This window comes from Lepidochelys kempii, chromosome 13 (assembly GCF_965140285.1).
Source record: "Lepidochelys kempii isolate rLepKem1 chromosome 13, rLepKem1.hap1, whole genome shotgun sequence".
Classification (NCBI taxonomy): Eukaryota; Metazoa; Chordata; order Testudines; family Cheloniidae; genus Lepidochelys; species Lepidochelys kempii.
Window position 1 is genome coordinate 34,849,606 of NC_136392.1, and position 25,971 is coordinate 34,875,576.

At 49.6% G+C, this 25,971-nt stretch overlaps 1 protein-coding gene and 1 pseudogene across 1 annotated transcript; one reads left to right on the forward strand and one right to left on the reverse strand.

Moving 5' to 3' along the window:
- Positions 1-11,990: 11,990 nt before the first annotated feature.
- Positions 11,991-12,467, forward strand: LOC140897335 (angiogenin-2). Its single transcript, XM_073309841.2, has one exon. The coding sequence runs from the start codon at positions 11,991-11,993 to the stop codon at positions 12,465-12,467; it is 477 nt and encodes a 158-aa protein (XP_073165942.1).
- A 10,569-nt stretch (positions 12,468-23,036) lies between these two features.
- On the reverse strand, positions 23,037-23,186 carry LOC140897433 (U4 spliceosomal RNA; annotated as a pseudogene).
- Positions 23,187-25,971: the final 2,785 nt, after the last annotated feature.

Here is a 25,971-nt window from a genome sequence, read left to right on the forward strand (position 1 = left end):
GGAAGGCAAAAAACCTCCAGGGCCTCTTCCAATCTGCCTTGGAGGAAAATTCCTTCCTGACCCCAAATATGGCGATTAGCTAAACCCTAAGCATATGGCAAGATTCATCAACCAGATACTACAGAAAATTCTTTCCTGGGTAACTCGGATCTCACCCCATCTAATAGCCCATCACAGGCCATTGGGCCTATTTATGAATATTTAATTACCAAAACCATGTTATCCCACCATTCCATCTCCTCCATAAACTTATCGAGTTTAATCTTAAAGCCAGATAGATCTTTTGCCCCCACTGCTTCCCTTGGAAGGCTATTCCAAAACTTCACTCCTCTGATGGTTAAAAACCTTCATCTAATTTCTAGTCGAAATTTCCTAGTGGCCAGTTCATATCCATTTGTTCTTGTGTCCACACTGGTACTGAGCTTAAATAATTCCTCTCCCTCTCTGGTATTTATCCCTCGGATATAGTTATGGAGAGCAATCATATCTCCCCTCAACCTTCTTTTAGTTAGGCTAAACAAGCCAAGCTCCCTGAGTCTCCTTTCATAAGACAAGTTTTCCATTCCTCAGATCATCCCAGTAGCCCTTCTCTGTACCTGTTCCAGTTTGAATCCATCCTTCTTAAACATGGGAGACCAGAACTGCACACAGTATTCCAGGTGAGGTCTCACCAGTGCCTTGTATAACGGTACTAAAACCTCTTTATCCCTACTGGAAATACCTCTCCTGATGCATCCCAAGACTGCCTTAGCTTTTTTCATGGCCATATCACATTGGTGGCTCATAGTCATTCTATGATCAACTAATACTCCAACGTCCTTTTCCTCCTCCGTTACTTCTAATTGATGCGTCCCTAGCTTATAACTAAAAGTCTTGTTATTAATCCCTATATGCTTGACCTTACACTTCTCACTATTAAATTTCATCCTATTACTATTACTCCAGTTTACAAGGTCATCCAGATCCTCCTGTAGGGTATCCCTGTCCTTCTCTAAATTGGCAATACCTCCCAGCTTTGTATCATCCGCAAACTTTATTAGCACACTCCCACTTTTTGTGCCAAGGTCAGTAATAGAAAGATTAAATAAGATTGGTCCCAAAAACGATCCTTGAGGAACTCCACTGGTAACCTCCCTCCAGCCTGACAGTTCACCTTCCAGTAGGACCTGTTGTAGTCTCCCCTTTAATCAATTCCTTATCCATCTTTCAATTTTCCTATTGATCCCCATCTTATCCAATTTAACTAATAATTTTCCATGTGGCACGGTATCAAATGCCTTACTAAAATCCAGGTAAATTAGATCCACTGTGTTTCCTTTGTCTAAAAAATCTGTTACTTTCTCAAAGAAGGAGATCAGGTTGGTTTGGCACGATCTACCTTTTGCAAAACCATGTTGTATTTTGTCCCATTTACCATTGACTTCAATGTCCTTAACTACCTTCTCCTTCAAAATTTTTTCCAAGACCTTGCATACTACAAAGGTCAAACTAACAGGCCTATAATTACCCGGATCACTTTTTTTCCCTTTCTTAAAAATAGGAACTATGTTAGCAATTATCCAATCATACGGTACAACCTCTGAGTTTACAGATTCATTAAAAATTCTTGCTAATGGGCTTGCAATTTCTTGTGCCAATTCCTTTAATATTCTTGGATGAAGATTATTTGGGCCCCCCGATTTAGTCCCATTAAGCTGTTTCACTTCAACCTCAAATATGGTGATGTCTACCTCCATATCCTCATTCCCATTTGTCATGCTACCATTATCCCTAAGATCCTCTTTAGTCTTATTAAAGACTGAGGCAAAGTATTTGTTTAGATATTGGGCCATGCCTAGATTATCCTTGACCTCCACTCCATCCTCAGTGTTTAGTGGTCCCACTTCTTCTTTCTTTGTTTTCTTCTTATTTATATGACTATAGAACCTTTTACTATTGGTTTTAATTCCCTTTGCAAGGTCCAACTCTACTTGACTTTTAGCCTGTCTCACTTTATCCCTACATGTTCTGACCTCAATAAGGTAGCTTTCCTTGCTGATCCCTCCCTTCTTCCACTCCCTATATGCTTTCTGCTTTTTCTTAATCACCTCTCTGAGATGCTTGCTCATCCAGCTTGGTCTACAACTCCTGCCTATGATTTTTTTCCCTTTACTTGGGATGCAGGCTTCCGATAGCTTCTGCAGCTTTGATTTAAAATAATCCCAGGCCTCCTCTACCTTTAGATCCATAAATTCTTCAGTCCAATCCACTTCCCTAACTAATTTCCTTAATTTTTGAAAGTCAGCCTTTTTGAAATCAAAAACCCTAGCTGCAGATTTATTTTTATTAATCCTTCCGTTCAGTTTGAACTGAATTAGCTCATGATCACTTGAGCCAAGATTATCCCCTACGACCATTTCTTCTATGAGGTCCTCACTACTCACCAAAACCAAATCTAAAATGGCATCCCCTCTAGTCGGTTCAGCAACTACTTGCTGAAGGAATCCATCAGCTATCGCATCTAGGAAAATCTGAGCCCTATTATTATTACTAGCACTCGTCCTCCAGTCTATATCTGGGAAGTTAAAGTCTCCCATGATCACACAGTTTCCATTAGTATTTACTTTATTAAAAACATTAAAGAGGGCTCTATCCATATCCAAATTAGACCCCGGCGGTCTATAGCACACCCCAAGCACGATCCCAGGGGAGGCTCTAACAGTTTTCTTCCCCAATTTAATTTTTGCCCAGACGGACTCAGTCATATCCATTTCATCGCTTCTTATTCTTTACATTCTATCTCATCCTTGATACACAATGCTACTCCACCACCTTGACCTTTATTTCGGTCTTTCCTAAACAGCACAGACCCTTCAACACCCGTACTCCAGCCGTGACGACTGTTCCACCCGGTCTCTGTTCTCCCTAGAATAGCTGGTTTCACCTTCTGCCCCAGTAGCTCTAGTTCCTCCATTTTGTTACCGAGGCTCCTCGCATTGGTGAACAAACATCTTCATTTTTGCTGTTTGGCCTCGCTCACGTTCTGTACCCTGTTAGGCCCGGTCATTCTACAGCCAGTATAACCTATTAGACTGGTATCCACACTGCCCTTCCTCCTACCCACGGCTGCATCCACTCTTACTTCATTTTCTTTCCTCTCAATGCTAAAATCCGGCATGGAGATTACCTGGACATCTCCCAACCATCTCCCCCAGATTCCTAGTTTAAAGCTCTCTTCATCAGTTGTGCCAGCCTCCATCCTAGAAGTCCGTTTCCTTCCCTACTCAGATGAAGTCCATCCCGAGAGAACTGTCCTCTGTCCATGAATGCCTCCCAGTGGCCATACATCCCAAACCCTCCTTACAGCACCACTGCCTAAGCCATCTGTTGACAGTCATAATCTTGTCACACCTTTGTTGCCCCTCTCTAGGAACAGGCAGAATCCCACTAAAGATCACCTGAGCCTCAATTTCCTTAAGCGTCTTCCCCAGCCTAGCATAGTCTCCCTTAATACTTTCCAGCGAGAATCTAGCCGTATCATTTGTTCCCACATGAAGGATAATTAGGGGATTCTTTCCCGCTCCCTTTAGAATCCTTTTCAACCTCAGGTCTACATCCCGTATCTTAGCACCTGGAAGACAGCACACCCTCCTATTCTCCGGATAAGCTCTGGTTACAGGCCTATCTATTCTTCTCAGTAAAGAGTCCCCAATCACATAGACCTGTCTTTTCCTAGTGACGGTGCTATTCTCCAGTCTATCCCCTGTTCCCTCTGGCTGCAAGTTCTTTCCATTCCTATTCTCCCTTGTAATCCTCTTTAACCCATCCTGTATCCTCCTGGGGCTCATATTCGGCGTAATCTCCATTGACTCTTCCTCTTTTCCCATAGGACTAGCCGCTCTTCTCTTCTTCCTTGCCCTTCCACCTTCAGTGACTACCTGCTGAGCCCCTTCTTCATTTTGCAACTCTGCAAACCTATTCTTAAGCTCTATTTCTCGTTCACTAGCCCGTCTTTTCCTCTGCCTGGTTCTCTTAGTCACATGCTTCCACTGACCACTTTCCTCACCCAGTCTCCCCTCAGAATTCCCCAGGCCTGATTCCATCTGCAAATCTGAGCTTTTCCCTTCAGATACCTTATGTCTTTGCTCCATAATCTGCTCAAACCCCTTCCCAAACTCTACCAGACTTTCCACCTGCATCTCCAAACCTCAGATCTTTTCCTCCATCAGCTGTATCAGAGGGCATTTCATCAGACAAAACTCTTTCCAGGTGCCCCCTCCAGGATCATGTACATACCGCAGCTTCCACATCCAGTCATCTTCATTGTGTCTTCCACGACATGGGTCACTCCTACTGCTGCCTCTGTATCTGTCACAGCCTTCCCACCTAAACCCTGTTAATCTGGGAAACAAACCACACCAAAACACCACCCCCCACAGCAAAAAACAAACCCCAAACAAGCACCACAAGACAAACTCCCCTTTCAAACTCCCCTGTTTACAGCTCTGTTTGCTGGCTCCTGTGCCGCTGCCTGACTGGCTGCTACCTTTTAGGACCCCTAGGCAGAGAAGCCCCAGATGCCAGTTTGAAACCTGCTTTTGTCACCCCGTGGGGCTGTACAAATCCCTGGTCCTACCTTTCAGCCTCCAGGAGGTGCCGGTCACCTGCCAGCGCCCGGGGGATCAGTTACTGAGAGGGATGGAGAATTGTACCCTAGCAGACATTGATGATATTTGTGCCATTAGCCAGACCAGGGAGGACCATGTGTCCCAGGTAAAGAGGGGGCTGAGTCACCTCCAGGATGCAGGGCTGACTGTAGAAGCTGGGACGTGCAAGGTGGGGATGGCAGAAGTGACGTACCTGTGCCACAAGGTGGGGAGCAGCTGCCTAAAGCCAGAGCCAGCCAAGGTGGGGGCATCAGAGACTGGCCTGCTCCCCAGATGAAGAAAACAAGCCCAGGCCTTTATTGGGATGGGGGGCACTACCGGAGGTTTGTGCCCCATTTTAGCTCTGTGTCAGCTCACATCACTGAGCTATGCAGGAAGGGTAAGCCAGACAAGCTGGTCTGGACAGGGCAGTGCCAGAGGGCTCTCTGCATGCTGAAGGAGAATCTGGTCAAGGGCCCAGTGCTGGGAAACCCAGACTTTGACAAGCCCTTTATGGTGTTCACCGATGCTCCAGACACAGGACTGGGTGCAGTGCCGAGCCAGGCCAATGCAAAGGGTGAGAAATACCCCATCATGTACCTGAGCAGGAAGCTGCTTCCCGAGGAGCAGGGCTATGCAGCCATAGAGAAGGAATGCCTGGCCATGGAGTGGGCTCTTAAAAGGCTGCAACCAGATCTATTTGGGCCGCACTTCTCTGTGTACCCGGACCACTCGCCCTGCCATGGTTGCACCAGATGAGAGGGGCCAATGCCAAGCTCCTGAGGTGGAGTCTGTCCTTCCAGGATTATGAGATGGAGGTGATCCACGTTAAGGGGAGTGCAAATGTTATAGCTGATGCTTTGTCCTGGAGAGGGAGGCCTGAACTTCCCCAGGTCACTGGCTAAAGTGACCCCACTCAGTTTGGTCTCGAAACAGGGAGAGATATGACGTAGTGGGGATTTTCCCTTGTTATGTTGTATGTGAGCCTATGTGAGTCTTACTGTTTGCATGGATGCTGTGAGTGCCTCAGTTTCCCTGTGTATTGCACCAATGTCTAGGTGGTGGGAATAAGGGTGTGTGACTTTTGCAGGGGCTTCTCCAGCTGCCTGCATGGATGCTATGGTCACCCCTTTGTAACCTGAGACCCAGGAGGGGGATGAGAGCCCTGGTTCTGGGCTCCCCTCCCCCCCAAGATGGACTTGGCTGCAAGTCACTGATTTCTGTGCTAACAAGTTCTGTTCTATGCTGTGTTCCTGTTGTCTAATAAACCTTCTGTTTTACCGGCTGGCTGAGAGTCACATCTGACTGCGGAGTTGGGGTGCTGGGCCATCTGGCTTCCCCGGGAGCCCCACCCAGGTGGATTTGCTGCGGGAAGCACACGGTGGGGCAGGGGATGCTGAATGCTCCAAGATCAGACCCAGGAAGGTCAAAGCTGCATAAGCTTCTTACCCAGGTGACAGTATGCTCAGAGAGAGGAGGCTCCCCCAGATTCCTGACTGGCTTCGTATGGAGTAGTTCCAGAGCATCACCCCGGTGACTCGGTGTCATAAGGAAAGCACAGATGCAGCCTGGAAAGCAAAGTGAAGGCACGGCATTAGGCAGTCTGGCTTGCTGGGGATATCACAGTGTAGACAGGGAACTGTGCAGCCTGGAAAAGCCTGAGTCGGGAGGAGAGAAACGCATGTCTCTGGCCAAGAGAAATGACGGCTGAGGAGCTGGGAGCCTAGAGTGAGGTGCCCTTGCTGAACCGCGGAATGGGAACACAGGTGCAGCTTCGCTGAACTCTGACAGTTACCTCCTTACTCCCCTTAGCTATTCGCATAGATGCTCTTCTTTGAACCACAAAAAGTCCCATTCCAAACAAAGCAGCAAAGAATCCTGTGGCACCTTATAGACTAACAGACATATTGTAGCATGAGCTTTCGTGGGTGAATACCCACTTCATCATGCATCCGACGAAGTGGGTATTCACCCACGAAAGCTCATGCTCCAATACGTCTGTTAGTCTTTTAGGTGCCACTTTTCCAGATCCAGCCTAACACGGCTACCCCTCTGAAGCATTCCAAACAAATCGCCTTACACAGAACCCCGGGTCTCAGTCAATTCCCATTTCTCCCCCTCTGCTGCCCTTAGGGCCTATCACCCAGTATGTTTTTGTGTGGAGCTAGGTGGCCCCAGAGGAGCCCCATGGGATTGCGCCCCCTAGAAGAGCACAGCAGAGGACACGTCTCCCACCACAGTTCAGACATCGCTCTGGGGCTGAGGCATCCGAACGCCTGGAGCCGTGCGCACGTATAGATGTCGACACCCAGGGAAATTTCACATCCTACACTCTGACTCCAGGGGATTTAGGCACCTACAGGGTTTGGTGGCAGCTGAGCAGGGTTTTGTGAATGCCAGCAGGGCCTGATCCTGGCACTTGGGGATGCAGCGCTCCAAGGAGTGAGGCTGCTGACTCCCAGTGAAATCAATGGATGTCGGGAGCCTCAACCAGAGCCAAACTCCTTGTCAGCCTATAGCTCTCGGGTCCTTTAGGTACCTAAGCCCCTTTGTGAACCTAGCCCCTGGGGCTGGTCCATGGGAGTTGGGTACCTCATTCCATTAGGTCTCTTGGAATAGCTCAGCCCCTCCAAATAGCAAAACAGGATAAAGCTATTCCTCTCTCTCCTGACCGGGGATGTTGTGTTGATATCACAAGTTGGCAGACCCCTTGGTCCTGTCTTAGGCGCGTGGTTGGCTTGTGCTAAGCCCATTGTGCTGGGGAGAGCTCCCCGCCAGCTATGGGCCTGAATGGACACAAACAGGGTCAGCTTCAGTTCCAAGGTCTGTTTGTTTCACAGGGCCACTGGCCCAGTGCATTGACATTACTGGCACTGGTTGCACAACGCTGCCCATCCCGCAGTGTTAGTTGAGCCAGGGAGTCCCTCCCCCACCCCCCACGGGCTCTATATAACTGGCAGCTACGGGGGGTACAGCGTCAGCGACACTCTGCAGCCAGCTCGTTTATTCCCCAAGGAGACAGGAGCTGAGGAACCGGGACTTTGGCCAGGAAGAGACCACACCACGGTTAGTTCTTAAGCTGATCTGAATCTTCAGGCCAGAGATCCCACAGGTGTAGACAGAGGAGATGGCTCAGTTAATCAGCTGCGGGAGGGCAGAATGTCAGGTGATCAGGGCAGGTACAACTGGGTGTCAGAGCACTTGGGTCCTCTGCCCAGCTGTGGGAGGGGGGAGGGTCTAGGAGTTAAAATAGTGGGGGACGGGAGGCTGGGATTTGTGGGTTTTCTCCCTAGCTCTGGGATGAGAAGGGAGTTCAGTGAATGAGAACAGTGAGGCTGCGACTTGGGGTTCCTGGGGTCTAGCCCCAGCTCTGGGAGGAGAAAACAATCAAGTAATCAGAGGAGAGGAGGGGGGAGTCTGGGAGTTAAGACACCTGGGTTCTATCCCCAGCTCTGGAATAGGAGTGGGGTCTAGTGGTTAGAGCAGCCCCATATACACACTCCAGGGGATTAGTTTTTGGAGTGGAATCCATTTTAATTAGGACTCCTGGGTTCTATCCCCAGGTCTGGGATGGGAGTAGGGTCTAGTGGGTTAGAGTGGGGTGGGTTGAGATTCAGGACTCCTGCCTGTAGGAAAGACTATGTCACCTAGAGATTGGAGCAAAGGGCTTGGCAGATGCCACTATGGTTCCTATGAGCACTGGAGCAGGAGTTTCCACCAGTTTAGATCTTACCTGTGAGCTGAAGAATTTCAAAACACAAAGCAGGTGAGAGGGGTTGGGTCAGTTCATGCAGAAAGGGAGGCTCAGAGCTCAAGCTGTCTGCTCATTTTAAAGTGTCTCTTTAAAGGGAGAATAAATGAGAGGACACAATTGCCAAGGAGCGACATTCAGCCTCCCATGCTGTGCAAAGCTGGGCTGATCATCTGACCAGCGCTAGCTGGGTCCCTGTGGGATATTTAGAATCCATTGATGCCAAGCACATGAGCTGCTACTGCTGGAGGACTATGGCTGGGGTCCGCAAAGGGGCCTAAGGGAGTTATGGGATCTCTTGAGGGATTTGGCATCCTAGCTCTGGAAGGCTCCTTTCAAAATCCCAGCTCAGGTCCCCCATCTGACAGCCTCATAAACCTCTAGGGATCAGCTACGAGAGAGACAGGAACATACCCTGAGAGGGGGTTACAAAGTGGTTCTGAGTGGGGGTATCTCTCTGGGGATTAGTTTTGGGGTGGGATCCACTGTCTAACCCGGGGGAAATTTGAGACCAGATACCTTCAGGCATCCCTTCCTCACCCATTTCCACAAGAAGCCCTGTAGAGCTGGTGTGTTCACACTCTGAACCACCCTCAGTGAATTGCCTCCCACCAGAACCATTCCTAGATTTTAAAGCCAGAAGGGGCCATTTAATTATCTAACCTGACCTCTTGTATATCACAGGCCAGAGAATTTCACCCAGTTACCCCAGCACTGAGCCCAATCACTTTTGTTTGGGTAAAGCACCTTCCACAAAGCTGTCTAATCTGGATTGGAAGCCAGCCAGAGATGGAGAAGGTGGAGTTTGCTCCCCTTGGTCGTTTGTTCCAATGATTCCTCATCCTCACCATTAAAATCTGGGACCTTATTTCTAAATTCAATTTGTCTGGCTTCAACTTTCAGCCCTTGGTTCTTTCTCTGCCATTCTCTGCTAGATTAAACAGACACTGAGTGGTGTTTCCTCCCCGTGAAGGTCCCTATACATTGTCATCACCTCTTAGTCTGCTGTTAGATACTTTAACAGATCAAGCTCTTTCATTCCCTCACTCTCAGGCATTTTCTTCAGCCCTTACATCATTGTTGAGTCTCTTTTCTGCTCCTCCTCCCATTTTTCAACATCCTTTCCAGAAGGTGGACCCCAGAACCGGGTGCCGTATTTGCAGTATGCCAGTATCGCTTCCACCAAAGTAGTATACAAATCGCCTCCCTGCTCCTACAGTCTAAAATATGGCTAGGGTGAAACAACCACAGAAGGAAAGGAAAGCGAAAGAGAGTGCTTAAAATCAATCTTTTCTCTATTTACCTGCCAAGAGAAGAGATAAGGGGTCATAGTTTCCCTAGAAAGAGCAGAGAACAAAATTAATTGTGTCAACAGCAGAGCTTTCTGATCTCTGCTTGGCTAACAGAGTCAAGGACTCCTGCTTTGTATAAAATAAAACAAACATGCCATGTCTCCTTTTCAATCCAAAGTCTAGACTGCAGGTGTATTAGATTAGGAGATTGCAAAATGCCCTGATACCGTGGGGATGGGCGAGGCATTCAAGGACTAAGGTGAGGCTGGAACTAAGAGCATCAGCCCCATTTCACAGAAGGGGAAAGCAGAAGCACAGAAAAGTTAAGTGACACAATAATTACCAGCAACATTTTTTTACGGCCATCAGAAACCGGAAGCCTGCCAGACAGGCAGGCAGTGGGGCGTCTGGACAACCAAGGTGCTCAAGGAGCACTCAAGGAAGACAAGGCCATTGCGGAGAAGCTAAATTAATTATTTTCCTCCATCTGCACTACAGAGGATGTGAGGGAGTTTCCCCACACCTGAGCTATTTGTTTGGGGTGACAAATCTGAAGTACCATCCCCCATTGAGGTGTCAATAAAGGAGGTTTTAGATCAAATTGATAAATTAAACAGTGATTGGTCCCCAGGAGCAAATGGGATTCACCCAAGAGTTCTGAAGGAGCTCAGATATGAAACGGCTGAACTGCTAACTACAGCATGTAACCTTTTTAATCAGCCTCTGGGGCAGATGACTGGAAGGTTGTGAATGTAATACTGATTGTTAAAAAAGGCTTCAGAGGTGATCCTAGCAATTACATGCTGGTAAACCTAACTTCAGTACCAGACAAGTTAGATGAAATTATAGTACAGAACAGAATTATCAGACACAAAGATAAACACAATTTGTTGGGGAAGAGTCAACACAGGTTTTGTAAAGGGAAATCATGCCTCACCAATCTACTAGAATTCTGTGCAGGGGTCAACAAGCATGTGGACAAGGGTGACCCAATTGATATGATGTACTTGGATTTTCAGAAAGCCTCTGACAAGATCCCTCACCAGAGGCTCTTAAGCAAACTAAGTACCCATAGGATAAGAGGGAAGGTACTCTCATGGATCAGTAAGTGGTTGAAATATAGGAAACCAAGGGTGGAAATAAATGGTCATTTTTCACAATAGAGAGAGATGAACAGTGGGATCTCCCAAGGATCTGTACTGGGACCCGGGCTGTTGAATATATTCATTAATGATCTGGAAAAGGGGATGAACAGGGAGGCGAGAACGTCTGCAGATGATACAAAATTACTCAAGATAGTTAAGTCCAAAGGTGACTGCAAGGAGTTACAAAGATATCTCACAAACTGGGTGAATGGGCAACAAAACGGCAAATGAAAGTCAATGTTGATAAATGCAAAGTAATACACACTGGGAAAAAATAATCCCACTTACACATAAACTAGGATGGAGTCTATATTAGCTGTTACCACCAAAGAGATCTTGGAGTGTCCATTGACAATTCTCTGAACATTTCTGCTCAATGCACTGCAGTGAGCAAAAAGGCAAACCGAATGTTAGGAACGATTAGGAGTAGGACAGAAAATAAGACAGAAAACATCAAAAAGATGCTATATAAATCCAGTGTGCACCCATGCCTTGAATACTGTGTCCATTTCTGGTCACCCCATCTCAAAAAGGACATAGTGGGACGGTAGAAGGTTTAGAGACTGGCAACAAAGATGACCAAGGGTGTGGAACAGCTTTTATATGAGGAGAGACTAAAAAGATTAGGGCCATTCAGTGTAAGAGACAACTTGGTGGGATATGATAGGGGTCTATAAAATAACGACTGGTGTGGAAGAAGTGAACAGAGCAATGTTATTTACCCTGGCACACAGTACAAAAACTAGGAGTTACCTGATGAAATTAATAGGCAGCAGGTTTAGTACCAACGAGAAAAAGTACTTTTTCACACAATGCATAATTAATCAGTGGAACTGGTTGCCATGGGATTTCGTGATGGCCAAGAATATAAACAGGTTCAAAAAAGAACTGGATAATTTTATGGGGGATAGGCCCATCAGTGACTTTTAACCAGTATTGTCAGGGATGCAACCCCATGCTCTGGGTGTCCCTGAATCTCTGACTGTGAGAAGCCGGCAGTGGAAAACACAGGTGGATCACTGCATAATTGTCCTGTTTTGTACACTCCACCTGAAGCTCTGGTAAGGGCCACTGTCAGAGGCAGAATATTGGGCTAGATAGACCATGGTCTGACTCTGTATGGCCGCTCTGAAGTTCTTGTCTCTCAATGTGTCCTCAGGACCATCTGGCTGGAGCCATGGCTCTGAAAGTGACCCCCATGCTGCTGCTGCTACTGGCTGCTGCGCTGGTGCTGTTGGGAGCATCAGCCAGCCAGGAGCAGTATGACCGATTCCTCCTGCAGCACTTTGATGCAAAGCCCAAGGGTCGTGACGACCGCTACTGCAACAACCGCATGCGCTACATGATGAAGGAGGACAGGAGGAGGTACCCAAATCCTGGGCCAAAAGTCTGCAAGGAGACAAACACCTTCATTCATGGGAACAGTGACGATATCAAAGCCATCTGCACTAGCCATGGAGGGAGGAACTATGTAACCAGAACCAGGCAGGCCATGCGCCAGAGCCTCAGACCATTCCAGATCACCCACTGCACCTGGCACGGAGGTAAACCCCTCGACAACTGCCAGTACCGGGCGGCCCGGGACTCTAGGATGATCGTCATCGCATGCGACAAGCATGAGCACCCCGTGCATTTTGCAGAGAGCCAGATCTGACGGGGAGATGAGGAGGTGACTCCCAATTCCCTTGGATTCTGGTGCTGCCTCTTCTGATGCAGGGATCTTGGACTGAAATGTCCTGATCACACGCTGCTGCTCCCTAGTGCCCATTACACAGGATAGCCGCCCCTTCCCCGCCCCCACCCTCTGCTGCCCCTCATGCCCATTATACAGTATAGCCGCTCCTTTCACATCCCCATCCTCTGCTGCCCCCAGGTTCCCATTATACAGTATAGTCATCCCTTCCCCATCCCTCACCCTCTGCTGCCCCAGTGCCCATTATACAGTATAGCCGCCCCTTGCCACCATCCCCACCTTCTGCTGCCCCTATGTCATCTCCCCTCTGTGACAAATAGCAGCCATCTCAAACTGTGTCCTTTCATTAAGAACTATCAGCCAGTTTCACGCTGCTGGTGTTGTGTATTCAGTCTAAGAATGTATAATCCTCACGTTCGTCATGTTAAGTGTTATGTTTATCATTGTTCTCTTCATCAGTTTTGAACATTTCTTTCCTGCCTGCCATTCTCTGTGCTCCCTAAACTCAATAAAACCTGAAACCTGCAAAGCAATTACCATGTCACTGTAAAGGGGTCGGCATCTGCCTCTCGCTAGTGCCCCCTGTCTCTGGACAATGGTGACCGCAATCTCTCAGTTCTTTTCAGCAGGGCGCCACCCACCTCTCGCAAGCACCCCCTCCAGCCGATGGATCTCTTGGCAGATCTTTAGTCACTCAGTCCTCTGGCCAAACTGCCTACACTGCCCCTCCCTTCTGGGGTACACTGTCCAACCAGGCCTATCTCAAAACCTTCAGTAATGTCCTGTAGCCCTCCACAGGCTCCAACATCTCTGTAGTCTTCCCCAAGCTCTGGTCCTCAGTCTGACCAACAGGGCCTCAGTACCCTAGTTGGCCAGCTTACATGTGAATATTCCTGCTTTGGGGTGAAACAGCACCCCAAGCCTTTCTCCCTGAGGGCTCTTCACCTGCCCTTTAGTCCTTTGACCCCAGTTCTCCAGCTGGGTCAGTCTGAGTTCAGCCCCCTTCCGAGGTCACAGTTTCACAGACAGTCCCTTCCCCGGGCCTGTCTACACCACCTTGTTGGGGGTGGGGACCCAGGCTCACCCAGTACTCCAGTTCCCACCCTAGGGACCCTCCAAGTACCAACCACGTGCCACGTCCCTTTAACTAACTGTATTTCCCTGGACCATTTCCCCGGTAGTCAGTCCTGGCAGCCAGTCAGAAGCTATTCCCTCATTTCCCTGATCCCTGCCAGCAACTATCTGATTTAGCCCTTGCAGCCACCCAGGAGCACCACTTGCTTCGTGGTCCCTGCTAGAAGACTGATCTATCCAGGCCCTTTCAGCTCCTGCAGCCAGCCAGGAACTCCTCTTGTTCTCCCAGTCCAGGGGTCTCAAAATTCCGGCATGTGGGCCATCTGCAGCCCGAGAACCTTCCTACTGTGGCCCGCAGAGGAGAGACCGATGCAGCCACGCTGCTGGCTCTGTCTGCTGCAGGTGCCGCCCCCCACAGCTCCCATTGGCTTGGAGAGAGGGACAGAGATACCATCGCTAGTTGCTGGGCACACTCAGCCATGGAAGCAGCATCATTAGTTGCCGGGCAAAGTCAGCCATGGAAGCAGTGTCACTTTTTTCCATAATTAATATAAACAAATCAAAATACCAAACACAACTATCTGATGCACACCTTGCTGCACATCAGATGTCTGGCAAACACTAAAAACTCTCTGGCAGGCAAAGAATAACTTTGTATGATAGTTTTATTATTTCTAAGAAATTCGGGAAAAAAATAGAATCATAGCATTGGAAGGGACCTCAGGAGGTCATCTAGTCCAACCCCCTACTCAAAGCAGGACCAATCCCCAATTTTTGCCCCAGATCCCTAAATGTCCCCTTCAAGGATTGAGCTCACAACCCTGGATTTAGGAGGCCAATGCTCAAACCACTGAGCTATCCCTCCCCCCGTTTTCTTTTCTGAACACCATCTTCAATGGCATTATTGGCCTGCTGGGAGGATTTGAAGACTGGCACTAACCCTAACATAAATTGAGTTTGAGACCCCTGCCCCAGTCCCTGCAAGCAAACTGTGCTCACTATGGCCCTGCAGTTCCTTTTATTTCAGCCTGCTGGGCCCTCATTGGCTGCTCCCTGAAGCCTCTCTGATTGGCTGCTAACTCTACAGCCACTCTAGCCTACTTGGATGACCTCTCCACTGCTTCTTTCCTGGGATGGGTGTGGTAGGACTCTGAGGCCTCCAGCAGGAGGCTTTGGGCCTAGTCCACCCCAACGCAGTCACACTGGGGATAGCAAAGATGTAAGCCGCTGAACACTTCAAGAGTGTTGGAAATGTGTTGTGGTTTTCCAATGAGATTGTCTGTGTTTTCAAGCCCCATCTCAACCTTTCACCCCAGTCTTGGGAACAGAACCCCGGTGTCCTGACTTCCACTTCTGGGCCTGCTCTAACCCACTAGACCCCATGTCCCATCAAGAGCTTGGAATTAAACCTAGGATTCCTGAATCTTCATCCGCTCTTTTTTAATCCAGTGCAAACTGCTCTCCTCCCAACATCAGTATAAGGGAGACCATCCAGAGAACTGCCCACAAGGGGAGATCTTGCACCCGCCTATGCTGGACCAGGCCAACAGCCATGATGGGTTCCCAAGCTAGACGGACCCAGGGTCTATTCTCTTGTGGCAACTCCAGTTCTCTTGTGCTCATCTCTGTTTGCCATTAGCCAACTGCAGAATATGTGAGTGATACACAGCTACCCTAAAAGATGGCGAGATACAACAACACAGACTCAGGTACCTCTTTCTGTGGTGGGAGAGGCAATTTCAGATAGGCAGGAAGAAAGAGATGAATTAAGATAGATAGACAATTAGATTTGTATGGATTTAGATAGATCTATGGGTGTGTATGAGGCAGGAAGGATGGATTCATAGATTCCAAGGCCAGAAGCATCTGTTGTGATCATCTAGTCCAGTGGTTTTCAAACTGCAAGTCGTGACCCAGTACTGGGTCGTGGAATGTAAGGCACTGGGTCACGGCGGCTCTGGTCAGCACCGCCAACCGGGCGATTAAAAGTCCCGTCGGCGGAGCTGCCCGGCTAAGGCAGGCTAGTCCCTACCTGTTCTGACACCACACTGCGCCCCAGAAGCAGCCAACAGCAGGTCCAGCTCCTAGGTGGGGGGTCATGGGGCTCCGTGCGCTGCCCCCACCCCCAGCACCGGTTCCCAGCCAATGGGAGCTAGGGGGGCAGTGCCTTCGGGAGAAAGACATGTGGAGCCGCTTGCGCACCTCCACCTAGGAACCGCACCTGCTGCTGGCCACTTCCGGGGCGCAGCACAGTCTGCAGTGCCAGGACAGGCAGGAAGCCTGCCTTAGCACCCTCACTGCGCTGATGATTGGGAACCACCCGAGGTAAGCCTGCACCCCAATCCCCTGCCCCAGTCTTGAGCCCCCACAACCTGGAGGCCCTTCCTGCACCCCAGACCCCTCATCCCTGGCCCCAGGCCAGAGCTCTGACCCTCTCCTGCACCCCCTGTCCCAGCCCACAACCCCCTCCCACACCCTGAATTCCTCATTCCAAGCCCCACCCCTCAGCCCTCACCCTGCACCCCAACCCTCTGTCCCATCCCTGAGCCTCTCCCCAAACCCCTCATCCCCAGCTCCGTTGGGTCGTGGGCATCAACAATTTTCTTCAACTGGGTCACCAGAAAATTGTTTGAAAACCACTGATCTAGCCTGACCTCCTGTAAAAAAGAGGCCAGAGAACTGCCCTGGATTAATTCCTGTTTGAACTTGAGTAGATTGTCTAGAAAAAACACTCAATCTTGATGTGAAGACAGCCAGTAATGGAGAATCCACCACAAACCCTTGGTAAATTGTTCCAATGCTAAATTATCCTCACTGACAAAAATGTACATCTTACTTCCTTCTCAATTTGTCTAGCTTCCTCTTCCAGCCATTGAATCACGTTATCTGCTAGACTGAAGAGTCCGGTATCACATATTTATTCCCCATGTAGGTACTTATAGACTGTGCTCAAGTCACCCCTTCTCTTTGTTCAGATAAATAGATTGAGCTCCTTTGAGTCTATCACTATACAGCATGTTTTCTGGTCTTTAATCTTTCTCATGGCGCTTCTCTGAACCCTCTCCAAATTATCAGCATCCTTCTTCAATTGTTGATGCCAGAACTGGACATGACATTCCAGCAGCAGTTGCGCCAGTGCCCAATACAGAGGCCAATTAATCTCTCTTCTCTTACTCAAGATTCCACTATTCGTGCATCCCAGGGTCCGATTAGCCCTTTCAGCTACATCATCACTCTGCGAGCTCCTGTTCAGCTAACTATCTACCATGACCCCCAAATCTTTTTCAAAGGCACTGCTTCCCAGGGTAGAGTCCCACATCCTATCAGTATAGCCCTCATGGTCTCTTCCTGGATGTGTGACTTCACATTTAGCTACATTGAAAACAGGTTGTTTGGATGGATAGATTTTTACAATTTGTATTACAGTAGGACCTCAAAGATACGGGAACAGAGATTGTTCATAACTCTAAATGTTCGTAACTCTGAACAAAAAGTTGTAGTTGTTCTTTCAAAAGTTTAAAACTGAACATTGATTTAATACAGTTTTGAAAATTTACTATTCAGAAGAAAAATGTTGTTTTCCCTTTATTTGTTTAGTAGTTTACGTCTAACACAGCACTGTACTGTATTTGTCCTTTTTTTATTTTTGTTTTTTTGTTCTTTGCGACTTCCTGATTGCGTATTTCTGGTTCCAGATGAAGTATGTGGTTGAGTGGTCAGTCCGTAACTCTGAGGTTCTACTATAAACCAGTTTGCAACTTCAGTAATAATTGTCTTCTTGACAGCACAATTTGCCAAAAAATGGGCTCATCCAGGATTTGAACCCTGACCTCTCTCCCCCCCATAGCTCTTAGCCCAACAAGCCTTGTAACAAAATGCCTGCAGCCAGCACCTCACCTCCAGTTGTCACCACATAGCACTCTCCTTTGCACAGCTGATGGATCTTTTGTGCCACCTGCTGGTGCGAATTCATCATCATCATCTCCTGTAGGCAGACCACAGCTCCGCTCTCCGTCAGCGATTCATTGCCAAAAACCAGCTGGGAGCGGCATTCAAATGTCACATGGGGAGATTCCAGCTCCTGCTCTGTGGGGGCAATTTCTATTCAGGAGCTGGGGGAAGTCCCTGGGGCAGCTCCCTGTAGGAATATTAATAAAGTAGATAATTAATTAGTTAATCATCAGCGTTTTTCCCTATTAAATTTTAATTACAAACACACACACACACAATAGCAAACTACATATATAAACTTCTCATAATGTGGTAACTATTTGGTACCTGACCTTTACTACACTTGAAACATTTGATTATAGATCATATAAATGATTAAAATATGTCAAGCGTTTGTTTTACAGTTTGCCAACAAACCAAATTTATAAAAATCCAATCGGTTTTAAATCTTATTCCACCTTATCTTTGTTTTACATACAGAGAAACTGAAAAAATAAAGTAAGATAAAGAACAGAAGCAAACTTCAGAGGAGGGAAGGAAGTGGGCAGAGACAGGGGCCTACAGCCTTTGGTAGTTATTAGTGTTATCAGTAGATTAGATTAAAAACACATTTAGGGCCAGAATCTTTGCTTGGGGCGTGGCCCAATGTGAATATAAAATCACCTACAGTGTGACCCAGGGACACCAATTGGCAGAGGGCACATGGGTTACAGGAATCCCTGGGTCTGGGATTTACATTCTAGTTCATCAGAAAATGTCATGCCAGGGTCTGTAATAAAAGCCTGCATCAGACTGGCCCTGTGAATCATTGCAAGCCATATGCCTGGGGAAGATTTAAGGAGTTATGTATCTCTGCTAAAAATTATGTTTTCTAGGTCTGTGAGTTAAGACAGGCTCCCAAAGAGCGATCCACATTCTCCTGACAGGCTGCAAGGAAGAGAAGCATCTCTCTCTCTCTCTCTCTCTGGCTGATCACATGAACCCTGAGTCCCATACAGTGCATAGTGGAGATCCACCCGCACGTCTGAGCCGAATGCTCACAAAGGATTGTGAAATCTTCAAAGAGAGGAAATTACCAGTAAGTGTTAACAGCACTCCTCATTAGGGGTAAGACAACGAACTTCTGGAACTTATGCCTAGGAAGGGCAGTGGACCCCCAGTTATTCCTGCAGGACAAGCTGCTGGAGGGCTTGGGTTTCTGAGATGGGGTCATGATTACCCTGGTTGAAACTTCTGGGGAAAGATCTTGGGAATAAGAACTTGTAGGCGGCAGGGGAAAGCTTTGTTTGTTGAGTTTAGTCTCTAGAAAGCACCTTATGATTTGTCTTATACGTCACCCTTTGTGTCCCCAGTATTCTGACTCTTGTCACTTGACCCTCTATTCAGTGGTCATCAACTCATTCTTGTTCACACTACGGATCTCAGTGATGATCCTTTGGGAACCACAAACCCACACACTCCGAGCGCCTGATGGAACAGGGCTGGGTGCTCCAGAGGGCTGGAGGCTGGGCGAGTGCCGACAGCTCACCTGTGGAGAGAACGAGGCCTGCAAGTTACCGCTTGTGTTTTTAGAGGTTGGTGCTTTCCCGACAAGCTGGCCTCATGTAAAGGGTGTGGGGCGGCGGTGAGGCACCTCACAACCCTGGGTACCCTGGGAAGTGTCCTAGGGTGAAAGGGACTTTTAGTTAATTCTCTTAAAGACAAGACCTGAGTGAAATCTGAACTCACAACGCCGTGTGGCTAAGGACTGGGCTCCAAGCACAAAGCCACAGAACCGTTGATTGGGCTAGTTACCTGGCCCGGCTCCCAGCACAGCACTTGGCTATGGTGTGATTCTTTCCGGGGGGTGTCATGTGAGGTCTCCTGATTCACAGGGCTCCCAGGGGAAAGGGGTAAACTCCCCCCACAACCACCTCTCCCACTGCTGGGAACCCTGACTGAGCTCCGCCCTCCCTCGGCCTGCGGTTCCCCAACTTCCCACCTCCCCAATGCCTCCCGTCCTCCAGCCTGTGCTCCCCCCCACCACGCCCATCTCCAGCTGCTGATTGGCCCAAGGAAACTCCCCAGACCCCAGAGCCTGCTGGGAGCTGGAATGCTTCTCCAGGGCTTGGGGGACTTCCCTGGCAGGTACCCCCAGGGAAAAGAGACTCACCGTTTGGATGCCCCCTTGCAGCCGGGCGCTTCTCCCCACTCCAACCCTGCTGACGGACCAGCAAGGTGGGGGCCCCTTGGCAGCTGTGACCTGCTCTTCCAGCCAGGTTGCTCTCAGCTCTCACCCCTTTCAGGGTAATCCAGAGTCCAGCCCAAACCACAGGGAAACCCCATGTCTGGTGACCCCAATGCCAAGGAAGCCCCCATCCAGGGCTCGTCTTTGGTGTCCCTGGCAGCCTGCCCTTCTCCCCTGGGTCTGGGGAGAGCTAGGGGGACCCAGGCCCTTCCTCTGGGCTCCTGCCACTTTCCTGTCCCTGCCCATCAGGGTCTTCCCCAGGTCCCTGACCCTCTGTTCTCATCATGTCCTCACAGCTTCTTCCCAGCTGGCTACGAAGGAGCTTCTGCCAAGCTGCTCCCAGCCTCTCCGGCAGTTGCTGGGCTGCATTTCCAACAGTCCTCCGCCCACCCGCCCCCTCCTCCCCCTCTCCCCCCCCCCCCCCGAGTGGGAGCTGTAGTTGGGGTTCAGGTGGACACGCCGCCACACAAAGGACTGCATGATCCCTGGGTGGAGACGAGCAACACGCAGCCTGTGACTCTTCACCAGGGGAAACAAAGCCAAACTAGGTCTGCGATCCTCCTGGCGACGAAGCCCAGGTACATTTCACCTCCATGTAGCTGGCCAAGGTCAGCCCGATGCCCCCACCTGGGGTTCACTTCATCTAGCTACATGGAGCTAAAGTGCAGCGCCTTGTTCCCGGAGGCTGTCCCATGGGGAGGACAATGGTGAGTCTCCATGCTGCCGACAGCGGCTGCCTTCCATAGCATGCGTGAGAGTGATTGCACGTGTGTATATCTAGCATTCCTACCCACTGTCAGCCAGCCACAAGCTTGTGGGCAATCTAATTGGCCTTGCAGCCCAGCCCAGACTGGGGAATTTGCCAGAGAGAGCCCTGGCTGGGAGCCCAGGGGAAATCACTGCAAAACATCACTGAGTCTGTGTCTCTCTTTGCCTCTGCCTCTTCTCTGACAGCTGGCTCCATAGCTCAGCGGGAAACGCCCTGGCCTTGGAAACCAGGCATTGTGAGGTTTGCATCAGCAGTGTGCCCTTGTTGCCAAGAAGGTCAATGGCATTTTGGGATGTATAAGTAGGGGCATAGCGAGCAGATCGAGGGACGTGATCGTTCCCCTCTATTCGACATTGGTGAGGCCTCATCTGGAGTACTGTGTCCAGTTCTGGGCCCCACACTACAAGAAGGATGTGGATAAATTGGAGAGAGTCCAGCGAAGGGCAACAAAAATGATTAGGGGTCTAGAACACATGACTTATGAGGAGAGGCTGAGGGAGCTGGGATTGTTTAGCCTGCAGAAGAGAAGAATGAGGGGGGATTTGATAGCTGCTTTCAACTACCTGAAAGGGGGTTCCAAAGAGGATGGCTCTAGATTGTTCTCAACGGTAGCAGATGACAGAACGAGGAGTAATGGTCTCAAGTTACAGTGGGGGAGGTTTAGATTGGATATTAGGAAAAACTTTTTCACTAAGAGGGTGGTGAAACACTGGAATGCGTTACCTGGGGAGGTGGTAGAATCTCCTTCCTTAGCGGTTTTTAAGGTCAGGCTTGACAAAGCCCTGGCTGGGATGATTTAACTGGGAATTGGTCCTGCTTCGAGCAGGGGGTTGGACTAGATGACCTTCAGGGGTCCCTTCCAACCCTGATATTCTATGATTCTGTGATTCTATGATCTCACCAGGGTGCTGCCTGCTCTTTCAGATGGGCAGGGGAAGTTTTGTACCAGGGAAAATCTGAGAATTAACCCCCAGGATTCCCAGCTCCCACCCACAGTAAGTCGCTTTAGTTATGTTCTTTGCATGAGCCCATTTTGAATTCTGCATCTCGGTTTCACTGTTCTGCCTGCCCCCCAGCCCTGCCTCCAATCCTGGGAAGTACAAAGAGCTCGTGGGGGGTGGAGGAGGGTATCCCAAGGATCATGACATCACAGCAAGATGCAGTGCCCTGGGATCAGTGATAGGAGGTTAGGATAGAACATGGCTGCTCCTTCTGGGGAGCATGACCAGAAATGGTACCAGCCATGAGTGTGTGTGTGTATCCCTGCCACACCTGCTGGAGAGAATGAGCCTGTGTGTGTGTGTGTGTGTGTGTGTGTGTGAGAGAGAGTGTGTGAATGTAAGTGTGTACGTGACTCTTCCCTGCTGTCCGCAGTGGGAGGGGATGAGTCCTGTAGAGGTGTGGGTGGCTGCGGGTTATGAATTGGCATGTGTATGGGTACGGGTTTTTGTCTGGCTCTCCGTGTGTCTGTAGATAGATATGTATGCCTACACATCGTGAGGGCACCTCCTCCTGGCTGCACAGACTGTTAGTCTGGCACTTCTTCTGTCACGTACTGTCCCCACGGCTCCTCTCACTCTCAGCGCGCTGCCTCTTCGGGACTTGACCCTCCATCCCGGCCACTCTGTGTTTCCCCTCCTGGGGGTATCACAGGGCCAGTGGATCAGCTGACCTCATGCCGCTCCAGACAGGCTCCAATCCCTGGTTAGGTCCAGTGCCACTTTCCCAGTAGCTGGTAGGGGAACCCGGGCCCACTCACTGCTCTGGGTTCCAGCCCAGGAACCCCTATGTCCAGCAACTACAGTCTGCTCAATCTCAGACCCTGTTTCTGTTTCCCTGGGTGCCTTCCTGTGCGCCTTCTCTGCTCTATCTTCTGGCTCCCTCCTCCCTAGGTTTTCCAGCCTGAAGTCCCTCCTCCCAGAGAGTGACTGCAGACTCCTTCCCCTGCAGCCCCTTTCTGTTCTCAGCTTACTGGCTTTGTACAAGCCTAGCCTGCACCTGCTCTGCAGCACTGGCTTAGCCAGCCTGGTTGTCCCCCAGGTGCAGCCTAGCAGGTTAATTAGATCCGTCCCAAATACCTTAACCCTTTCAGGTGCGGTGTGGCATGAACACCCCCATCACACTGAGTATGGCGATGCATGTTTCTGTGTGTGTTTGTGATCACCAGCCAATTTGTCCTTGTGCTCACTGTTTAATAGTTATTTGTATGTGTAGATTGTCGGGCCAGTCAAGTACTGATAAACAGAGTTATGCGAATCTGTGTGAGAGGGACCGAGAATACGTGTACAATGTGTCTGCCCAGTGCGTCTGTGTAGAGTGCATATATGTGTGTATAAGGTGCATGCACGTCTGCATGAGGAAATGCACATCGGGATGTAAAACATGCGTGTGCATAAAGCGTGTGTGTCAGAGGCCAGGTCTACATCGCAAAGGTTTGCCAGCGTAACTCTGTTGCTCTGTGTGTGGAAAATCCTGTGCAGATGCTGACAGAAGAGACCTTTTACCGGAATCGCTTAATCATTGGTAGAGACTGTCAAAAATTGCCAATGCCGACTATATTCCAAGTCGTCATGGCGGGGTATTGGGAAAAATTTTCAATTAGCAATAATCGCGCCTCGGATTAACCTCATTGGCTATGATACTGCCACTGTGCAAAGCACTGGCGAGGTGGGTTACCTATACCAGCAAAAGCTCCTTAGGTCGCTATTTACCACAGCTCCACTAGGAGGCTCTGCCAGTACAGATATGCTGGCACAGCCTTTTTAGCGTCAACTAGTCCTGCGTGGCTAGACTGAATGCATGATTATGTGTAAGCAGGGGAATGGCCCCGCTATTGTGGGGAACTTTCCTGGCTTCTGCACGACCCCAGTGAAGTGGGCTAGTGGAAGGATCTGAGTCCTCGCTCCCACTTCCTTTACCCAGAGGCCTCCCCGCCCTTGAGGACTCCCCTTCCACTCTCCTGCCTGGCAGAGTCCTTGTAACCCCAACAAGGCTGGGCCCAGGATTCCTGGGGGGCTCGACCCCCCAACCCTGATGTGTTCACCTAGGACAGGGGCTAGGGTGTCCCCACTGCGAGGTGCACTCTCTGCACTGGATGCTTCCCTGACCCACAGATCATTTCCTACAATTTAAAGCAAATGCAAGTTATTTAATCAACAATTATTTTTAAAAAGAATAAGGAAAAATGGAAAAGATGAAAGGAAAACACGTCACCCTACTCTGTGACAGGGAACATCACAAAGAGTGTCTCTGGATGTCAGGGCAGTTCACAGTCTGTTCCTTGTAGGTCCCAGGCCTCCTTCTCAGGCCCTGGTTGTGCTGCAGGGATACTGTGGGTTGGGGCGAAGGGATAGCTCAGTGGTTTGAGCATTTGCCTGCTAAACCCAGGACTGTGAATTCAATCCCTGAGGGGGCCATTTAGGGATCTGGGGCAAAAATTGGGGATTGGTCCTGCTTTGAGCAGGGGGTTGGACTAGATGACCTCCTGAGGTCCCTTCCAACCCTGATATTCTATCTGGTGGTGGCCACGCACCTCCAGGCTTTGGGTGCTGGGACCCTTCTTCTCAGCTTCAGCCCTCCCAGGTTAAGATCCCTCTCCCAGTCTGCGCTGGGCCCTTTGCCCAGGGTCCCCCCCGGCTGGCCCCAGTTGCTCACCGCACCTAGCTCCAGACTGCTCCAGCTCGACTGTTCTAGCTCTGGCTCCACTCTGCCTCAGCACTGATGCCGCTGCTCTGCCTCCAGCCCCCTGGGCTGCTTCTCTGGCTCAGTGGCTGCAGGTCTGCTCTCCCTGGGCTGTGTCTCTGGCTCTGCTGGCTGGCCCGGCTCTGCTCCCCAGCTCAGCTCGGGCCCCTGCTCTCTCCTTAGCTTGGCCCCACTCTGTCTGACCCACGCAAGTCCAGTCACACAGAGGACCGGACCCTCCCTGGCCTCCTGACTTCCTGATTAGCCTGCCCGGCCTGTCAGTCAGGCTGACCTGGAGCATTGGCCTCGCCATATTGTTCCTGGGGACTGTCAGTCTCAGGGTCCTGATTTCCCATTGACCCTTCCCCTTCCTTTTAGTACTGGAGCTAGCCAGCCAAAACACCCCTGCTGAATGTTAGTAAGGGGACAACAGTCTCCTTACATATGTATGGGGCTGGGGGGTGCATCTGTGTGTAGGGGCACATGTGTTCAGAAAGTGTGTGTGTGGGAGTGCTTGTATGCATGTGCGTATAGAGTACATGGCTGGGAGTGTGTATGTTTTTCTGCAGAGACACTGCAGAAAAACCTGAGTGTCTCTGGATTAAGTTTAGAAGTGTGTGCAACAAGAGTGATGTAGTGGTGGGAGTCTGCTATAGACCACCGGACCAGGGGGATGAGGTAGATGAGGCTTTCTTCCGGCAGCTCACGGAAGCTACTAGATCGCATGCCCTGATTCTCATGGGTGACTTTAATTTTACTGATATCTGCTGGGAGAGCAATACAGCGGCGCATAGACAATCCAGGAAGTTTTTGGAAAGCGTAGGGGACAATTTCCTGATGCAAGTGCTAGAGGAGCCAACTAGGGGGGGGCGCTTTTCTTGACCTGCTGCTCACAAACCGGGTAGAATTAGTGGGGGAAGCAAAAGTGGATGGGAATCTGGGAGGCAGTGACCATGAGTTGGTCGAGTTCAGGATCCTGACGCAGGGAAGAAAGGTAAGCAGCAGGATACGGACCCTGGACTTCAGGAAAGCAGACTTCGACTCCCTCAGGGAACGGATGGCCAGGATCCCCTGGGGGACTAACTTGAAGGGGAAAGGAGTCCAGGAGAGCTGGCTGTATTTCAAGGAATCCCTGTTGAGGTTACAGGGACAAACCATCCCGATGAGTCGAAAGAATAGTAAATATGGCAGGCGACCAGCTTGGCTTAATGGTGAAATCCTAGCGGATCTTAAACATAAAAAAGAAGCTTACAAGAAGTGGAAGGTTGGACATATGACCAGGGAAGAGTATAAAAATATTGCTCGGGCATGTAGGAATGTTATCAGGAGGGCCAAATCGCACCTGGAGCTGCAGCTAGCCAGAGATGTCAAGAGTAACAAGAAAGGTTTCTTCAGGTATGTTGGCAACAAGAAGAAAGCCAAGGAAAGTGTGGGCCCCTTACTGAATGAGGGAGGCAACCTAGTGACAGAGGATGTGGAAAAAGCTAATGTGCTCAATGCTTTTTTTGCCTCTGTTTTCACTAACAAGGTCAGCTCCCAGACTGCTGCGCTGGGCATCACAAAATGGGGAAGAGATGGCCAGCCCTCTGTGGAGATAGAGGTGGTTAGGGACTATTTAGAAAAGCTGGACGTGCACAAGTCCATGGGGCCAGACGAGTTGCATCCGAGAGTGCTGAAGGAATTGGCGGCTGTGATTGCAGAGCCATTGGCCATTATCTTTGAAAACTCGTGGCGAACCGGGGAAGTCCCGGATGACTGGAAAA